The sequence below is a fragment of the Gambusia affinis genome, linkage group LG03 (genome assembly GCF_019740435.1).
Source record: "Gambusia affinis linkage group LG03, SWU_Gaff_1.0, whole genome shotgun sequence".
Lineage (NCBI taxonomy): Eukaryota > Metazoa > Chordata > Actinopteri > Cyprinodontiformes > Poeciliidae > Gambusia > Gambusia affinis.
The window spans coordinates 22431124-22451230 of record NC_057870.1 but is presented as its reverse complement, the minus strand read 5'-3'; the positions used below and the strand labels follow the sequence as shown (position 1 = coordinate 22451230).

Genomic DNA, 20107 nt, shown 5'->3' with positions numbered 1-20107 from the left:
GCAAAGTGTTTTCTTTTTTCTCTTCAGATAATTACCTGAGATGTAAAAGTTATTTTTTAAACTTGTATTTTTTCTGCCAGACATTATTTTACATGAAAAAATGGGAACAATGTTTTGTTATAAGTTATAAATGATCTTCCAATGAGACAAATTTTCATTCTTATTGAAGAATTATTGACTTAAACAAGCTCATATTTCTTGCTGAAAAGTTACTTGCAAGTTAATTTTGTCTTCAACTGTGCAAAGATATCTGCAGTAGAAACCAGACCAAAAATACTCGGGAATATTTTGTGTCTTTGCAGCGATCCCAGTTTATTGTCACAAAACAAATGATTCTTTTAAGTTCAGAACTTGACTGAATCCTAAACGGCCTTCAGCTCGATGTTGTTATTTAGCATTTTAACACCACAGTCAAGGATGTGAACAATAAACCACCTGTGCTAAAACCAAGATGAAACCTCGAACAATCCCATTAAAAACCAGCCTGGATTCACAGCTCCGTCTGTATGGGGTTCCATTTTATGGTTCCCATTGACTCAAAATCAGTGTGAAATTGTTCTACCAAAGTGTGTAGATGAGGCATTTTTATTTTTGTTCCATTTTAGCTCATTTTTATTCAATTTTAGCTCATTTATTTTAGTTAAAATTTAATATTTTCCTTCAGTGGCTTCTGGCATATGTGACATATAGACTTAAAATCTGTGTGAAATGTGTAGATGAAGCACAGTCATTTTTACTCCATTTTAACCTTTTCTATATATTTTTTAGCAATTTATTTTTCAAATTTAGGCAAAATTTAGTAAATATATATTATTTTTAGTGTTTTTTTGTCAAAATTTTCTAAATTTGGACTACATATTGACAAAAAATTACTAAAAGTATATTTACTAAATTTAGACTAAACCAACAGCGTGGACCAATGACATTGACCAATCACAGAAGTTACATCAAAAATCAACTGCGAAGGGTTCACTGCTTTACTGCAGATGAACTGACCAGGTGACAGTGAATAATAACGACGCAGCTAGAGACATAACATATGAAACATCGACACCTCCATCAATCAAAGACACAGAGCAACGGCATTGACCAACAACATCCTCACATATGACTTCTACCTATTTTTGACACAAATGGAACTCCATAGAGTTTTTCCAAGCTAGCAAAAAATATGGTTTCTGTGATTAGCAAACCAAGTAATTGGAGATTTGAATGACAGTCAACAACATATTATGGGTTTTTGTTTCAACTCTGGATTTTAGGTTCAGAAAAACAGAACAAAAGTTTTGCAGAAGTATAGATTTTATGATTATGCCTCATAAGAAAAGTCACACATTCCACAATCTGCCTTATTGTTTCTCTTGTTCTTCTAAAGCTTTCAGTCTTCATTGACATTTTATCTCCCCGCTTCTATTATTTAGTCGTTTAAATCGAGTCATTATCACCCTCATCGTTCCTTCAGACACTTTTTTGCAAGGCATCTTCAGTTCAGTTAAATAATATATTCAAGACCAAATGGGCTGAAAAATTAGAATATACCCAGAGCATCTGAAATAAACTTGCATGAGGAGGAGGAGGCTGATGATGAAGATGGCTCATGCTGCAATCTTCCACAGAGGTTTTGTTGACTGTTGTGCGGGGAAGAGCTCATCAGTTTCAAGGAGAAAAATGTGAATGCGTGGAGACGAGGGGCTCTGTAGCGTATCTGCTCATTAGACAGCCGACGCTGTAATCCTGCAATCAGGGGCCTATTCATTAGCATTGTAGGAGGGGGGCCATGTTTCATCTGCAACCACTTGAAAATGCCAGTCAGGGGTGGGGGGATGTTAGGATGACAAACCCGGGCGGCTTAAATGCGCAGGGATGCACATGCATGGAGGGAGGCGTGCCTGAATGCTTCCTTGGGCTCTTGTATAATTTTTTACAGTGCTGTGCTGGCAGGTGGCCCAAAGTGTGTCAGCCTGATAATCATCTCAACTCAGCAGGAAGACAGCTTTTGTTTCAGGGTTTCACAAGGAGCGGAGTCGTTTTCCAGCTCAGGTTTCCTCCTGCGTTGAATTGATTGAAAGAGGCTGATTTAAAGATTATTCAAAGGCAAAATTTAAGAAAGAATAGGAGCTCGTTTCATTTCCTAATGGCATCCAGAGACTCGCACACACCTGGTCATGAGACGGTTTTGGGGTTTTTAGTGAATATTCAGAGCTTGAAGGAGTTTCTGCAACATCTTTTTTATGGTTCTCAATAAAAAACAGGAGCTGTTCCTTGATAATGTTTAACAATTTTACATTAAACATCCTTACCATTTTTGCAAATCTCTCAGCATCGAGCAATTTGATTCAAAATTTCACTTTTACCGTCACAATTAGATTCAGAAACGATTCAAATGATCTAGAGATGAAAATATGTGATTAGAGGGAAAAAATGCAAACAAAAATAATATTTAAAGCAATTCTTTAAGGTTCCACGCAAAGTTAAATCGCCATTTTTAGGTTAGCTTAGCTGCCTAGCATGTTCTGAAATAAGAACCTGTCAAAGAAGTATTTAAAATATGCACAGTGGGCAAGTTTACACATAATGCATCATAAACTCATTTTAAAATGGATTTTTGAGTGTTTTGAATTGATTCAGAACGCCCAGATTTAGGATTTGTGATTCTTTACAGAATCTGTTCTTTTTTCTGCACCTGTATGGAACTATTTTATCTATTTTACTTTGCAGTTGAGAGTTTGATGAGGAGAAATAATCCAGTCTGCAGCCTGAATCTGCCTGGAAAATAACAAAAACATCCTGAGAAACATTGTCGCTCCAACAAAATGCTAATTCCTAAGCAGAATTAGCATTTTGTAAGGGGTCGGTTCAAATAATATCACCTTATTTCATCATAAAATTACATGTGATGTATGTCTAACGTGACCTTTTTGAGTAAACATAGCAGATTGTTTCTGCTGTGTGTTGCCAGCCACACTCAGCAGAAACAATATTTGTTCTTTTACCAGAACAATCTAGATTTTTGCAGTTCCACTTGATTTATTCTTAATAAATTGCTCTTATTTCTTCAGTTTAGATGCTCGTATTGAGTATAAAGAAAAATAAAAGAGGGTCTATCTTCTAGCCTCCCCTGTTGTGTCATTTGAACTTTGACATTTTACTCATTTTATTATTTTTGATGCTTTGTACACAGAAAAAACACCACTTTGTGGTCCACTGTCTAGTGAAAACATCGTAGTACAGTTTTAATAAGTTAAAATTTACAGGTAACTTTTATGATTGTTATTCCTTAATAATTCCTTACTCTAGATGAAAAAATACTAGTTCAATAAGCAGATTAGTTCACTGACAACATGGAAAACGTCTCGTTACAAATGAAATAATCTGCAGTTGAACCAAAATCTTTCATCAATAATAAGGAATTAATTACTTAAAACAAGCCCTGTGTCTGGCTTAAAGTTTAAGTTATTTTAGACTTATTTCAAGTGTACTGAGATATTTGCACATGATAAAATTTACTTGGTAAAAATAGTTGGTAAGATTTTGCGCTTTTGCAGTGTAAATGTCTAGAATCATAAATTTTAACCATTAAAGTATAAAAACATAAACTTTAAAGCCTTGGTGGGTTTTTACTTTCCACGTCATAATCTACCAAATAAATGGCACGTAAATTATTTACAAACTGATTCCATTTTTATTTTTCATTTAGTTTTCTCAAGAAAGAAACAAATATTTCAGCTCTTCTTTCAGTGTCTGGTCTGTTTTTCAGGGTTTGAACAAATGAAAGAAATATTGATCCATATTGGAACATCAAAACCAAATAATGTCGTTAAAAAGCCTCTGAGGTCTGAATCTCTGAAACAGCAGAAGGTAAAACATCTTAGATGAGCTCATAAAGGCCTGAATGAAACACAAATCAATGGCAACACTTTAACTGAATTTGGATTTAATTGATTGATCGTATTTCCTGTAAGTGACGCGTTTTAAATTGGTTTAATGACAGCAGGTACAGTCTGACTCTATATTCTGTTGTTTTTTTTCTATGACCTTCAAAACACACACACACATGAAATCAGTCTCCATTTTGCTCATTAAACAAACCCGGTGACAGATCTGATGCGATTTATTTACACACACTGAATGTTTCCATGCAGCTTCGAAAACAAGAGGTTTTCATCTGAATAAATAAGAGTTCCCGTTTTTCTGACAACAGCACAACAACCAACAACATTAAAGCTGCAAAATGTGCTGATTGTGAAAAAAGAAGCTGAGGTTTCGCCGTCGTACTGCTACAATGCTCCTCCGCTCTGCCGTTTGAAACCGCCTGACGTGCGAACAGGAAGAAAGTGGAAAAAATTAAACGCAAAAACGAGAAGTCTTCTGTGCTTCGTTTAGAACAAAGAAAAGAAAAATACTCCCAATGTTTGCTTGAATGTTTCGCCACAGTTCAGCTCAACAGTCTGACAGCCAGCTGAAAGCGGAGGTAGCCATGGCGACAGGCGTCCGTGACATCATCAGGGCGGTGACGGGTCAGCGGCTGATGGGAAGCTGCGGCAGAGCGATGGAGGGATGAGTCAAGTGTCCGGGGGCGGCGAGGACGGAGAAGGGGTGAGCTGGAAACGAAGGAGAAACGTTAAAACGCCGTTTCAATTCAGCCTGGAGACGAGGATGATGAGGGAGGAAGAAGTAGGAAGAAGGAGGAAGAGCGTCTCGACCTACTTCAGAGACCCGCAGAATCAGAGTCCAGTTGAAACTATAATAATATGAAAATAATACCACTTCACAACAGAGGAATAATAGAGAAAATTAATTTATTCGTGTTTATCTGCCCATTTGCTAATTTTTTTAACAAACCTAATGTATGAAATTGATAAATTAAAGATGATTTAACTGTTTTAATCTGCCAATCTCTAGAATAGAGCATAATAAACCAAAACATTTTTATTTATTCTTGTTATTCTCTCCTCAAACAATATTTTACCAAACCTCATGTATGAAATCAGTAAATCACAGATGATTTAATTGTCTTTTATCTGTTAAGACCCTATAAAAGTCTAAAAAAGTTGCTCCTTAACTGCTGAGACAGACTTCTTGCTTTGAGAATAAATGTTTTGCACTTTTATTTTCAACAGTTACAACAATCAATCTGCACGTGTTTCCTGCCAAAACAGTTTTCTCCTAATCTTTTGGAATTAAAAAACATTGCATCCACTTTTTTGGCATCTCTTGTAAAAAAACCCCCAAAAAACAAACTTAAGATAAATAAAATTTGGTTGTTTCAGGCTTCATCAACAACTGCAGCTTAATGAAAAGCCAAATAAATCTTAACATTTCCCTCACTGAGCTTATTTGGGATTAGATCATGATAAAAGCTGAACATGTTGCTTAATAATTATAGAAATCCTCCCTGCAGGAATGCAGGCGTGCCACTGACCGTCCAGGTATCCGTGCAGAGCGAGGAGATGCGGTCGGTCCGGGCTGCTGAACGAGGAGTAGTGGAGATCCTCTGGAAGCGACGGCGGCATCCTGGACAGCGGCGCGCTCTGAGGGAAGCTGCTGCTCTGCGGCGGCGGCAGCTTTTTGTGTCGGGCGCGGCAGTTCTGGAACCAAACCTGGAGACGGAGACGGTCAGCATCAACGAAACGGTCTCTTCAAACCCAAAGACTCGCTGGGTTAAACATGTAAGACTCATTATTCCACTCTTCTGTAGAGATTTTAGATGGATTTGGAGAGTTGTTACCTAAACTTTAAGATGTTCTAAAGAACAACCCAGAAAACAGCAAATTAATATTTCTTCTTACCAAAGGGAACCTATTATGCAAAAGTCACATTTTTGTCATTTTTATGCTTCCATTTGGGTCTGAACTGCTTCAACAAACAGAAAAAGCATTTAAAACCCCACCCAGCTGTGGTTTTGCAATGAGATAATGTTTTTTTAGTGACTGGAAAATGAGACGTTTCGAAAACCTCCTGAATCTGAAGTCAAATTCCAGGGGCACCATGTCGTTGCCTAGCAACCCCAGCAAAACCCAACCTGTTATTTAGCAACCCAAAAGGAGCTCCAGCTTGTTTAACCAGCTGCACTGTACAATGGCTGCTGGGGGGAAAAAAGCGTTTTGTTGTTGACTTACCACTCAGAAACAACTTGCTGCATTCTTGTTGGTTGTGCAGGAGGCTCTACTTATGCTTTTCAAAGATGTACGGTTGTAAAATTGTGCATCTGTTGCAGCCATTTCCAGGTGTGAGGGTAAACATTGAGTTGGGAGCGCGACCAGGAGCTGCTTATTTGGATTTAAAGTGACAAGAGTCTCTAAAGCAACTGAATCTCAATCAAAACAGGCAGAACTGACCAGACTAAAATCTCATCATCTAAGAAGGACTTTGAGGTAAATATGTAATGAACATGTTTATTGCAGCCCATAGATCAATGAAACTTTTTCAGGGAAGCATAATAAAAAAATATGACAAATTAAAAAGTCATAAAAATATCCCTGTAGTGTGAAAATACAAAGAAAATAAATACCTAAAAACTAATTCATCTGAGTAACTAACTAGTTACATTTACTCAATTATATTTACTTGAGTAACTTTTTGGAAACAATTTACTTTTAGGAGTATTTTTACTCTGCTGTACTTTTTACTTTTACTTGAGTAATTTCATTATGTAGTATTTCTACTCTTACATGAGTAAAAGTTGTTTTAACCAAACAGACAAACTCCTGCTGTGGTTTTTTATTTAAAGAAACTGATTTGGAAAATTCACCTGATTTCACCTGATTTTGTTATTTTTGTTTATTTTTGTTGAATTATTGTCATTTTGGTCCTTAAAATGCCAAAATTTCCACTCAACTTTATGTTTTGTTCCATCAGATGATTTTTAACTATTAAGTGATAATTACTCAGTACTTGAGTCACTTTTTACCAAATGCTTTTTTAGTATTAATTGAGTAATTTTATTATGAAGTAGTTCTACTTTTACTTGAGTAAATGTTTTGGGTGCTTTACTGACTCACTGATGGTTCAATAAGGATTCAGATCTTTTCACATCTTTATTAAATCCTCACCAAATGTGACTTTACAATAGTAAATAACAGTTTTTCTTACTTAAATCCTTAATTTTTAATATTTTTAGTGTTATTACCTCACAGTATCTTTGGTTTGGTTGATTCTTAGAGTAGTAATGTCAACACCTGCCTGTATCACTCTCCTGCTCAATCCCGTCATTTCTGCTAGTTTCTGCAGCGTCTGAGCGTCGGGGTTGTTGTCCTGAGCAAACTGCGTCTGCATGACCTGCAGAACGACGATCCAGCGCGGATTAAACGACAAACTCCTGCGGATTAAACTCAGATTGAAACAGCTGGAGGGCGGCGGCGACGAACCTGCAGCTGCTCGGCCGTGAAGGACGTCCGCGCCCTCTTGGCCGGTTTGGGTTGGCAGTCCTGATCCGACGGCAGCGCTCCTTCCAGAGTCAGACCTGTCCCTTTGAAACGAACAGATTATAATCCAGACATCAGATTGTGTGGAGATTATGCGAATGCAGAAGGAAATGTTTAAGTAACCATTCTCCAAACAACAAGGAGCATAATCAAGGTAATTTGTAGAAAACATTGACAGTTTAAAGCAAATATTAAACATTTTCAAGAATTAGAAACAAAGAGAGAAAATTCAGGAAAATTTGATCTGGGTTCGATTTATGTTTTATTATTTCTCTCCTAATCCTCAATGTAATGAGGCACAGATAACAGAAACAAATCCTTTCAGTGATTAATTTAAAATTTATTTAAATTTGGTCAAAATGGGTCTGATTGTAAAATGTCTTCAGAAGGAATTTGTTGCTATTAACTAAAATATTATTGTATTAAAATAACAGCACAAAGAAACAAAACTGTTGATGCTTCAGAGAAAAACAGCTGAGGTCGAGTCCTTAGTCTTCTTTTTCTTTGGTTCCCTAGCAACATGCTGGATTCCACTAATTTAACCTTTCAAAATAAGAGTCGTAATAACAAAAAATATAAATAATACAAAATAAAACATGTCAATCAAAATAACGGCAGTAAAATGGATGTTTAAACATGCAGGCAGCATTAAAAATCACTTCTTGTTAAGTCTGTGCAGCTTTGTTATATTCTCAGGTAATAAATTACATATTTTTATCCTTTAGTTGTTTGCCATTTAACATACTTAAGTAAAATAAACCTAAAGATTAAAATACAATCTCTTTAACGCTGCAAAAAAGGAAAAAGTATTTTTATGTTTTTATACTTGGAAATAAGACAAAACTAACTTACAAGTAACATTTCAGCAACTACAGAAGCTTTTTTTTTTAAAAATAATTTCTAAATATTGATAAAAATGCCAGTGGAACAAGATATTTTAATTTCTATTTGAAAGATTTATTGTTCTACTGTCTCATAATTTCACTTATAACTAGCACTTTAATTAAATTAAATATTAAGGAACTATTGACTCAAAATGAGCTCCTATGGCTACTTATTTAAGATGCTGTCTTATTTCAAGTGTACTAATATATCATGAACTAGAAGGGACTGAAAATACTTTGTGTTTTTGCAGTGTATCAAATAGTGATCATATCAAACTTTAAGTTAATTTTAATTAAGCATGTTAAATGTTAAACACCTAAAGGCTAATAAAAGTTTAATTTATCATCTGATAATATCACAAAAGCTGCACAAACTTAGCAAAATTATTTTTAAAGCATTTTCCCAAAAAAACAAAACAATGATGCACATTAGATGCTCACACATCTCATGTAAACATCTGGATTATGTGTTTTACATTTCGCCTCCCTACAGGTGGTAGAGCAGTTTGCGGTTGATGCTCCGGGCTGGGTTACCGTTCTCTGCGGCCCTGCGGAGGTTTTCCAGCATGATGTCGTAGTGGCTGCGGCAGAGAACCCGGCCCTCCACCAGGCCGAACTCCTCCCCCGTCGACAGCTGCCTCTTGCAGGAGAAGCAGGCAAAGCAGGCCAGGTGGTAGACGCTGCCCCGCGCCCGCCTCACCCAGTCGCTGGCGAACACCTGCCGGCCGCACTGGGCGCACTTGGTGCCGAACCTACTGCAGGGGAAGAGGTCAAAAGGTCAGGATGTGCCGTGGTTGGTCAGTAATCCCATTTAATTCAACAGATTCAGTTGGTTTAAGTCTGTGCTGATTAGCAATGCTAGTAAAGTAAAAGTTTGTTCAATTTACTTGATTTTATCGTTTACATTACATGTGTCAAACTCAAGGCTCGGGGGCCAAATCTGGCCCGCTGTAGGTTTTCATGTGGCCCTCTAGACTTTCATTACATCAATACGTCCCTCCAGTTTTTCACAGATCTGCAAAGTTCACACAAAATCAACAGATCTGCATATTTTTAATGAATTTACTGCAAATTTTTGTCAAAGTTGGACAAAAACTTTGGGCTTAATTGACTGCTGCCTCAGCTTGAGGTCAACTTACTGTTACAGCGAGGAATAAAAATTCACATTTAATATCATAGATTAGCGCAAATAACATAAAAATTCCTCTTTTAAAATCTGTGATTTTGATTGCAAAGAAACACAACAACAATCAATTGCACATTTAAATCCCACCTAGTTATTATAAAAATGCTCTTCTTGTTTTTTTTTTGCTAATGTAAAAAAAGTGAATAAATTATAAACATGAAAAAAAAAAACATGCAAGTGCTGCTCACCTTTATCATACTCAACTGCAGTAAAAGCAGGAAGCTGCCATAAACAACTTAGTCCTAAATTAATCCCACAGATGTGAAATTTACTTTTTATAGCAGCAAGGTGACAATATTTGTTGCAAAAATGTCTTTAAAAAACAATATAAACAGCAATATATTAATAAAGTACCAGATAATAGAACTAAAATTAAATAGAAACCTGAAAACCTGGAGATTTTCTACTTTACAGTTTCTGACAAATTGCCCTTTAGTGCTGCTTCTTCTAACTGGAGCCTGGCAGGCAAAACGCAGGGCAAAACAAAAATATTCACCACAACATGCAGAGAGAGACAAACCTGTGGAAGCTGCACTTTAAAAATGTGGAGCGAACATTTATATAACAAAGAGAAAACAAACTTTCACCTTCACGTCTGTTTGTTGTGACATTATGAAAAATATAGAAAAGAAACACAGAATGTCAGCAGATGCTTTTGTTCACATTGCAGAGATAAATGTAAGAGTTAAAACTAAGACAAAAGTGTTACACTGCAAAAACACAAAATCTTACCAACTTTTTTTGTTCTAGTTTCTAGTGCAAACACCTCATTACTCTTAAAATAGGACAAAACTAACTTATAAGCAGCTTTACAGCAAGATATAGGAGCTTGTTTTAAGTAAATAACTCCTTAATATTAGTAAAAAAAGTACAATAGTTTCACTGGCAGATTATTTTGATTATTACAAGTAAAATAATCTGCAGTGGAAATAATACCTTTGCAAATCTATATTAAGGAATTATTGACTTAAAGTAAGTTCATAATCTAGCTGACAAGTTACTTATGAATTAGCTTTGTCTCATTTTGAGTGTAATGATATGTTACACCATAATTAGACAAAAACACTTGGTAAGATTTTGTGTTTTTGCAGTGAAGAGAGAGTTGAGATCAAATCCTAAAACATAAGTTTGATGGATGTGCTGCTTCATTCTGCAGGTCAAACTCTAATAAGTCATTTAATTTGAACCACCAAAATTAATTATCTTTGAAAACAATCTGAAAAATGAACCACGTTATGCTCAGGAACAAATCACTGGAATATTATTAAGTCATTAAACTAGAGAGAAATAAATGATTTACCTTCAAGGAGACCAAAACTCCAGAGACAAACATAAATATTAAATCTAACTACTCATAATTTAAGGCCCTTTTGTAGAATTAAAAAGAGTTGCATTAATTTGTTTCTTATTTTTATTTATTTTTAAAGCCAATAAAAGTTTATAAAAACATATTTTATAAGGAATTTGGAATCTTGTTTTCAAAAAATTTACTGGATTCCAAAAACATCACAAATAAAATTTTTAGTGTGTTTTAAGATGGAACAATAATTTTAAGACAGATTTATTTCATATAAAATAATCAGACCAAAAACGTCTTTTTAACTACAGTAAATTAAATATATTTATATTTTAACAAAATGTACAATTGGATCAAAAGGTATAATTTTTAAACGTTAAAACAGGAAGGTTTGTGTTTGAAGTATCTTTTATTTTACCAATATCTTAGCAATATTATTTTGAATCTAATAGAAAACAAGAAGCTAAAAATTAGGGTGATGGCAAGGAGGCCTCCCAAACCCAAAGACGTAGAAAAAACTTACAATAAGCGAAAAAGCAAATTTATGAAGGGTTTAATGATTGTAATCCTCCAAAAAAAGAGAATTCAGAGGGATTTAAAAATATATTGCATTTTTAAATAAAATAAAAAATAAAATAAAATAAGATTTTAAATATATTAATTATGTTATTTCATTATTTTTTGCGTTATTTTCTGGTTGAAATTAACACATGATAAATAAAAATTATTTTAGATTTAAATCTGGAGGGGTATTAATGCATGTATCTATCCATTATTGATTTACAAAACTCTGTAATAAATTTAAATTTAAATTTAACTGATACCAAAAAACACGTAACTGTTTAAGATACACTTCAAAAGCAGCTTGTTTTTTTGTTTGTTTGTTTTTATGTTGTTTTTTTATTGTGTTGTTCCTACCTGAAATAATCCAGTTTGCAGAATATTTCTTTGTTTTTCACGTAGCAGCTGCTGTGTTGGCGCAGCGACGCTCTGCAGACCGAACACTCCAAGCAGCCCAGATGCCAGTTCAGGTTGTTCACCTGCGACAATTAAATGCAACACGCATGCGCTAATTAACGAACAGTTTGCAGAGATACGCCTTCCCTCGATACATTACAGACTAACTGTCAAGTACCTGCACTGAGGAATAATTACGTTTCGATTTAAATGTAAAAAAAAAGAATGGATAACATCAAAAATGGAGGTAAAAACGGATAAAGGTTAAAATGTGTGACCTTCAGCAGGTAGCGGTCTTGGATCTCCAAGCCGCAGCTGGCGCACTGGTTCTTGGCCGCCGGAGGAGAGCAGAGGCAGGCCGCCTCCAGCGGGCTAGACTCCCCGGACTCCTTCTTCACCTCCGGCTTATTCTGATCCACAAAACAAAATAAGACACTTTAGAAAGAGCAGGACCCGCCGAGAACAGAGAGAAAACTAAATATACAGAAATAAAAATCTGCGTGCGCAACAACCCAGATCTCTGTTTTGTTTCTTTCTTTTTTTGCCAAGCAGCGTCTGTCTTTTCTCCTTTCATTTTAAATCTTAATATATATTCTAAAAATTATCAACTCACACTTTATAGAAATTACGCCAAATTCCCCCGTAAAAATATGTTAAAATTTGCGAAAGCATCAAAATCTATTTATTTATTTTTTTTGGTTGGGATTTGCATTATTTCAAATGTCTTTTCCTTATCTAACAAAATCTAATGCATATTTAGCGATGATTAAAATGTAAGAAAGACACCATAAGTTTAAAATTAAGAACCGGAGCGTGTTGTTCAAAAGCTCGTTCAACTTTAATTTATTAAATTTTTGAGACAAAATTCATCTTAAGCGCATAATGGGTGAACTATCTGATGCTTTAGAGTCAGAATGTATATTTTTAAAATTAAAATCAACTTGATGCATTGATGGGAAAGCAGAGAAAACGCGTAAAGCTATTTATTGCTTCAGCAGTATAGTAAACCAACAAAACAGAAATTACTTATAGATATGGATTCATTATAGTTTAGCAATTCTTGCAGGGTTTTTTTCTTTAGATATGATTAATTCATTTTAAATTAATTTCTCCATTTCCATCATTATAATTCCATTAGCACGCACTGAGGTAAAGCAATAATAATTATTATTTTAGCATTTAGTTGTCGCTTTTGCAAAGGTTTGAGCAATTTCACTACATCTCTTATGACGCTCCTGGAAGTAAAATTACTTGAAATAACTTATTGTGTTTGTGACTCACCATTTTCGGGTCTTGGTCGCTTCCTATCCGGAGTGGAGACCCAGTTTTCCCTGCGCATTACGCATCTCTGCTCCAACCGGCGCTACACCCGCTCCGAAACAACGTCTTATAGTTTCTCCTGCATTTAAACCCTGGCAACAAAAGACATTTCGATGCAATTAGACATAAAAACACACACACACACACACACACACACACACACACACACACACATACACACTACATATGATCGATCATTCCTCTTGTGCGCAACGGAAGGTTGCGTGTTGCAATCACATCTGGTGAAAAGAAAGGATTGCACTATATCTGCAATTAGAGGCGGATTGAAACGCAGCGCTTGATAAGAGGCAACCCGAGTGTCAATTTCATCTGTCAATCAGGGGGAGGCAGCCGCGCCACCAAGCTGAGGAAGGGGGGAGGCGCTGCGCGTCCTAATTTCAATAGCTGTATGATCGAAAATCGAAAAATCTCCAAAGTGAAGAGGCTCAATTGGAGATCGCTCTATTCATAACAGACAATGCGCAGAAACTGCTGCTGATCTCGAGACATAAAGGAGCCTGATTGTCTCTTTTCTCGTGATGGACCCATTTAGGTACTCCAGGCTCCCCTCAGTGATTACAGCTGCATTCATGAAGTGCCAAGAATCTGCGTTTGGGGGGCAATCTGGACCCCGTGTTGTCCTTCACTTCTCGAAATTAACAAGAATGCAAGATTATGTTAATTACCGGCTTGGATGTAAACACTGGAGGCAGCGAAACGAGATGAGATGGTCTGCAGAAACTTCAGAGACAGAGGAGCTCCGAAATGCGGCGAAAACATCATTCAGGGGTGTGAAATAGTTTCTCCAGAAGGAATAAAAAGTGTCCAGAAAAATCCGTGGGTTGGTGAAGAGAAAGTCCAACGTTGATCCACGCAGAGGAAGTTTGCGGGACTGGAGCAACGACCTGATCTGATCTGATCTGATCTCCCGCCTGGACTCAGAGTTTACACCCAGTTAGAAGAGGCAGGATGTGATGCTGCGCCTCCTCTTTTACTGGGAAACACACATCCTACACTGGTGACACAAAGTGGGTAAACACTGAACATGTGTTGTTTCTAAACATAAGAAGCCAATTAACTTTCCCTGGTGTAGGAGCTAACTGAGGACTGATTGTTCAGCTCTCTTTAAAGAGGCAGTATCAAGTATTTCCCAGGTAGATAGTGAAATTTTATAGCACAATAAAGTAACTATGCTCCCTTCAGTTATAACAATGCTGCATATATCACATATGATTTTTAAGAAATTGGACTTTGTAATTTAATGCCTTGAAATTGGGTCTCTGTCTTCTTTCTGAAACTTCGCCTTCAGGAAGTCATCACAACATGGCTCCTCTATTAACCCTTTAAAAACGTTTTCACCAGCGTTTCACTGAGAAGTAGCTGTAATGCTACAGCTTGACCAGGTGTTTGCTAATTTCTGCTGGCTAGTCTGAAGGAGCTGAATGGTGGAATCACGGAGGACGGGCGTCTCACAGCAGAAGCTCGGTTGTTTGGAAGCTTCAGCTCTGAGGAGGAGCTGTGTCTCGAAGGCGGGGCTAGATCCACCAAGATGTTTTGTACAGCTAAATGGTTGCCATGGAGACTAAAGGATTTCACAAACATTCATGAAAGAATCGAATCAAATTTCCACATGTGTTTTTGATGAAGGAAGAGCATTATAACATGATGTAAAGCTAAAAAGGGTCAATTTTACACAATACTGTCTCTTTAAATGTTTTCTCAATACACTTTTAATCAATATGATTGCCTTGTTGATTACCCCAGTTATTGATTATAAATTATTTTGATGATGATTCAGATAAAGTATTGGTACATTTTGAAGACTTTTCATTTAAGGAGTTAAGCTTATTTTATACAGTATTAGGAATACATTAAAAGATGCAAATAAATAATTAAACTCCTTTTTAAAACAAGTAAATTAACATTTTATTGCCTAAAAAGCGATAAAATGACTCTTAATGAATGCCTGATTATAAATATACATCTGCAGTAAAAGTACTTCTAGAATCAACATGTAAAAATCTCAGTACTTGTTTGTGTGTTTTTTAAATATATTGAGATCATTATAGATCTTTATAACATTTATTACGTTTTCACCTTGTTAGGTCTAATTTTTATTCATCATACAGTTTCTCCAACTTTCTATTATTATTTATCAAACAGATAATAATTATTTCTCAGTGACTCTGAGAAAATAGAATAATTCTTTAGATGAGGGTGAAATTTAAAGAAAAAGACTAAATGACTGCATCAAGCTCAAGAAATGTAAACATTTACAGTGATGTGAAACATGTTTATGAAAAATGGCAAATTTCATTGTTTGCTTGACGTGGTGCAACATGACTTTGCAAGACAAGAAAAGGATAAAGCATAGAAAACTATGGATTTGGACCTAAACTTATAGAATTGAAATAAAAAGTATAATTTAATCCACATGTTAAACAATTTCATTGATTTTGTTGTGACACCGATTGATTAGGTGCTGTTTTATTTTTTTATTATTATTGTTGCTGTTATTTTTTGTTCTCATCTTGTTATTTATTTTGTAGATCAACAGCCTCATTATTTACTTTTTGTTAGTCTGTAATATTTGCTGTCTATACACAATAATTAGTGAATATTTTTCCAAAAGAATAGAAAAAATATGAACAGAAAGCTGAAGAATCGGTCTCTTTGGTATATTATATTTTTGTAACCCTTGAATCTGAACTAAAAACATTACTCTTTCATTTACTGTTTTACATTTTGCTGCTCTTTCATTTACTGTAGAATTTTATAAATACTTTAACTTTATTACTGTAATTCTTCTTCTCTTTTAACATCACAGGAATACCAGATTATAAAATGTTGTAAAAACACCCATAAAGTTGTGGCTTTTTAAAAATATTTCCCAATTTTTTCAGACTTTCTTAGAGATACGTGTTTGATGATCGTACAGAAAAAATGTCCTCCAATGAGACGTTAATGGTTATTGACCAGCGTTTTGTAACGTCATCGTCTCGCTGTGCTTGAATTGTTCCTGCGATGCTCTTCAGCCTCTTTGTGCTTCGGCTGTAATTACCTGGCAGCAGAAGTGAACTGGTCCTGATGAAGGAGGACTCAGACAGGGAAACGTGGTTATTTCACCTCCATTACCACTGCACTTTAGTGACATTACCAACGCACCAGTTCGGACTATTGTTGACTGGTTTTGACCATTTTCTCACCGGTGTAAAGTGGAGTATTGAGTGATATTTGAGGACCTCTTCAACACACAAAAGTGTTACGAAGCATGTTATTTGCTAAAGTAGTGCAATGAAAAAGTTGCTTGCTCAAATGATTCTTAAAAATCAACAGTTTTTAAAGATGAAATGATCTAAATCCAGGCATTTTTTAATACAGTTTTGCTCTAAAACTTAATTTCTGTGGCATTTTCTTTGTGCCACCAATTTAAGAGTTCAGTGAAATGTATGTGAGCGCATATCTTTAAACAAACAATAACTTGTGGTGTTCAGTCAGTTGCTAAAGCATTTCCTTTGTATGGAGTACCAACAGAGCTAAGAAGATGTAAAATTTCAGGTGTCTTTCACGTACACGGCTAACAACTATATTCACAATTAAATTTTATTAAATTTCCCTTTGGGAGCAATAAAGTATCTTTGATTTTAATTGAATTTTAAAGTGTATGTAAATAAACCACATTGGAAGCCAATTACAGGTGGATATTTCTTTCTTCATTTCAAGTTTTAAAGGATAAAATTAATTATTTATGGATAGGAAATGTTTTTTTTCTTTTACTATGATTTAGATTTAGGTGACTTCCTTGCCCTTATTATTTGTGATGAAGTTTTTTTGTGTGATTTGTCCCAGTTTCAGAAATTGTACTGAGTCCAATCAGAGTATTGGATAAAAAAAAAAGCCAATTACAATCAAGAAGTCAAAATACTCCAGGAAGTTGCAAAAATAACCAAACAAATGGTAGCTGTATTTGTGTCTGTTTTCTTTTTTTAATATGTGTTTTCATTTTGACACGATAAAACCGGAAGTGTTTCTTTTTTGGCTCCTGAAGCTGCAGAAACTTAAACATGGAGTTTGAGTACTGCCTGTCAATATTGTAAAATAACTTTAAGAAGCAGGCCACAGTGGATTGTTAAATTTATATTTCCTATCTTCAGTACTTTTTAATTCTATTTTCTTTACTAACATTATGTACCATCTTATGCCTTTTTGTGCACTTTAGTTGCATGGGGTTAATAAACATCAGTTAAAAAAACGTTTTAGCTTTAAGAAAAACACAACACAACATGATACACTTGAAATTTGTAGGCTAATAACGCATCTAAGCAAACAAATAAGATTACGGTACTTTTCCGTTTCCTGCTCTTAGCTAGCTAGCTAGCTAGCTAGCTGCTTTAGCTATCTCAGCCACGATAAAATCTGATGGTTCACCAGTAGCAGCTTCAACCGGACCAACAATAAGTGACCAACGAACTGCCAACACAAACACAAACCTACTGAATAAGTGTAAGTGTAGAATGAGTCCCAGAGGACAGATTGAGCGCTGTTATGTAAACAATGAATGACGTCGGAGCGGACCGGAGGAGCGGGTTCACATGCGGACAAAGTCTTTACAGCTCTGAGAACAGGGAAGCCCCGAGTCCGAAGGTGGGGACCTTTTGTCAAAGTCCAGTAACAATGCTTGTGTAACAGCTTTACACAGGCTTAGTGAAAGTCTCCTGGACTTTCACTAAGAACTGAAAGTCCAGGAGAAGGAACCAATCCCAGAACTCCCAGTTAAACCCGAAACCAGATCCGCAGTTTGACCAGAAAGTCCTTGGAAACAATGAAACTTGACTCTTCTGCTCTGGATGGTAATTTATAACTCAAAGATTTGTTACAGTTCAAACAAAGTTTATGTGGTTTCAGAGTTGTTATGATGACAAGACCAAGAATTATTCTAACAATTTGTGAAAGTCTTTTGCCAGGATTCAAACTTTAAATATTTTAGAAACCGGCTGCAGGGCATCAAAAACCACAAAAGGCTCGGTTATTACAGAAAACCACATCTTCCTTGTCTTATAGTGTCTTTGTTTGGAAATTAATACTTTGAAAACATTAAAACAATCTTCCATTTTAATAATATCAAACAGGAAAATCCACCACTGCTTTTCTTTTGCATGTCTTTTCCTAACTCTTGTACTAACAGCAGATGTTAGTACTAGAAGTTTGAGAACCATTGATCTAATTCAATAAAATTCAGCTTTATTGATTCAAATAATTGCATTAGTTTAATTAGTAGTTCTAGCAGTGATCCATTCATCAAAATCAGGTTTGTGGCAAAAAAATAAGCCTCTGAAAAATACAGACCAGAGGTGGAAGCAACAAATATGAGCCTTTTTTCTATGTTTTGTCTTTTTACTATCACTGCCATGCTATAGATCAGAAACATTTTTCTGGGTTTTGCGTTTCTTATATTTATAAACTAAGAAATGAGCGTGGGTTTCATTTCTGGTTTATGCTCGCCTCTGAAACAAAGTTACAGATGGATGGATGATTTTCTGTTTGACATGCTGGCTGAAGGAACCTGCCACTGCAGTCTTTTTCAGTGATTCTAACATTAGATGTTTAAACTTTAACCTTTAACAACATGATAGTTTAACCTTTAAAAACATATGTTGATGTGGATTAACTTTCCAACAAAAATGTCTGGCTACTTTGTGATTTGTTTTATTGACAAATATGTTGTCTGAAGGAAGCAATCCCAGAACTCCCAGTTAAAACCTGTTGTTAAAGGTTAAAGGGAATCTATTGTGCAAAAATATGTTTTTGTAACTTCATTTGGGTCTGAACTGTTTCTATCAAACAGTTCAGACCTGTTTTGTAGGTCTGAACTGTTTTTTACAGAAAAATGTTTCTGGAAAAAGAAACATTTTTCCAGCTGTTTCTTGGAAAAATGTTAATGTTTTTTGGTGTCTGGAAAATGAGCAGTTTCAAAAACCTCCTGAATCTTAAGTCATAATCCAGAGACACTTTGTCGTTACCTAGCAACCCTACATGTTTGGCCAGCAGCTATTTACCGCTGTACAATAGCTGCTGGAAAATAAAAGTTTTTTGTTGGCTTTCCATCCAAAAATCATATGCTACATTCTTGTTGGTTGCACAGGAGGCACCGCTTCTGCTTTTCAAAGATGTACAGTTGTATAATTACACACCTATTTGCAGCCATTTTCATGTGCGAGTGTAAACGTTGAGTTGGAGGGCGTGGCCAGCAGAGGCCCTAAAACAGCTCAGTCTGAAAGAAGATAAAAATAGGCAGAACTGTCCAGACTAAAATCTCATTATCTAAAGTTTGTGTTAAAATATAATGAACATGTTTTGTATAGACCAATCCTATCATGGAAACAAGGAAGCATTTAAAGTCAAAGAGCCAAATCTGAATTCATTTGTAACTCAACCAAAAGCTGATCCCCTTGTAGAGTTCAAAGATGTATCCTGAAAAATCATCAAACTTTCTATTCATTACAAATAAAAATACAATCCATACATGTTGCATTTAAGATGGTAGTTTAAAACCACATGCTGTGTGTAGAAGGAAATTCAGGATTTTCCAGGAGTAACCACAGAGGAAACAGGGATATGTTAAAACAAAGAGAAACAAAGTCTGTAAATGTTTGATTGTTGGAGATGAATTTGATGTCTCCAGACTCGACATCCAGCAGCGTCCAACGTTCAACAGGCTCCATCCACCGAGATCAAACCCGTCTAGATCAGTCCTGCAGCCAAGCTTTCAACAAACAAAGGAAATGGCGCATTACCCCATCGCTCTCTCAGAAAAGTTGCACTGAAAGAAAAAAAAAATCTCTCAAAATATTCAACAAATGCAAGTTTATTTGAAGTACAGACAAGGAAAAATGAAGGGCTTTTTTTTCTGGGCTTGCACTCCATATGACAGCAATTTGGGAGTATTGTGTGTTTTGGCCCAGCCGTGTGGTCCATGATAGATGACAGGGGAGAAAATCACGAGCCGCTGGCTCGAGCACAGACATGCAAATTGCTTTCA

General features: G+C 35.7%; 1 protein-coding gene across 2 annotated transcripts; it reads right to left on the bottom strand.

Moving 5' to 3' along the window:
- Positions 1-3738: 3738 nt before the first annotated feature.
- LOC122828028 (LIM/homeobox protein Lhx6-like) lies at positions 3739-13951 on the bottom strand. Of its 2 annotated transcripts, XM_044111209.1 has the most exons (9): positions 13755-13951; positions 13030-13160; positions 12027-12158; positions 11710-11831; positions 8843-9063; positions 7368-7468; positions 7183-7278; positions 5423-5600; positions 3739-4601 (listed from the first exon to the last, which is right to left on the bottom strand). In XM_044111209.1, the coding sequence occupies exons 2-9, from the start codon at positions 13030-13032 to the stop codon at positions 4519-4521; spliced, it is 936 nt and encodes a 311-aa protein (XP_043967144.1). In that variant the 5' UTR covers positions 13033-13160; positions 13755-13951; the 3' UTR covers positions 3739-4518. The 2 variants fall into 2 exon arrangements, with proteins under 2 accessions (XP_043967144.1, XP_043967146.1); XM_044111211.1 differs by lacking the exon at positions 13755-13951 and having other exon boundaries at positions 13030-13274.
- Positions 13952-20107: the final 6156 nt, after the last annotated feature.

What these genes read in the sequence shown, in the direction of transcription:
- LOC122828028 (XM_044111209.1), bottom strand. An exon ending in TGCAAACTGGATTATTTCAG is followed by an intron (nt 9,064 to 11,709) that starts GTAGGAACAACA and finishes CTTCCCCTGCAG; the next exon opens with TAGGTTCGGCACCAAGTGCG. An exon ending in TGAGCAGGAGAGTGATACAG is followed by an intron (nt 5,601 to 7,182) that starts GCAGGTGTTGAC and finishes CTCCGTCTCCAG; the next exon opens with GTTTGGTTCCAGAACTGCCG.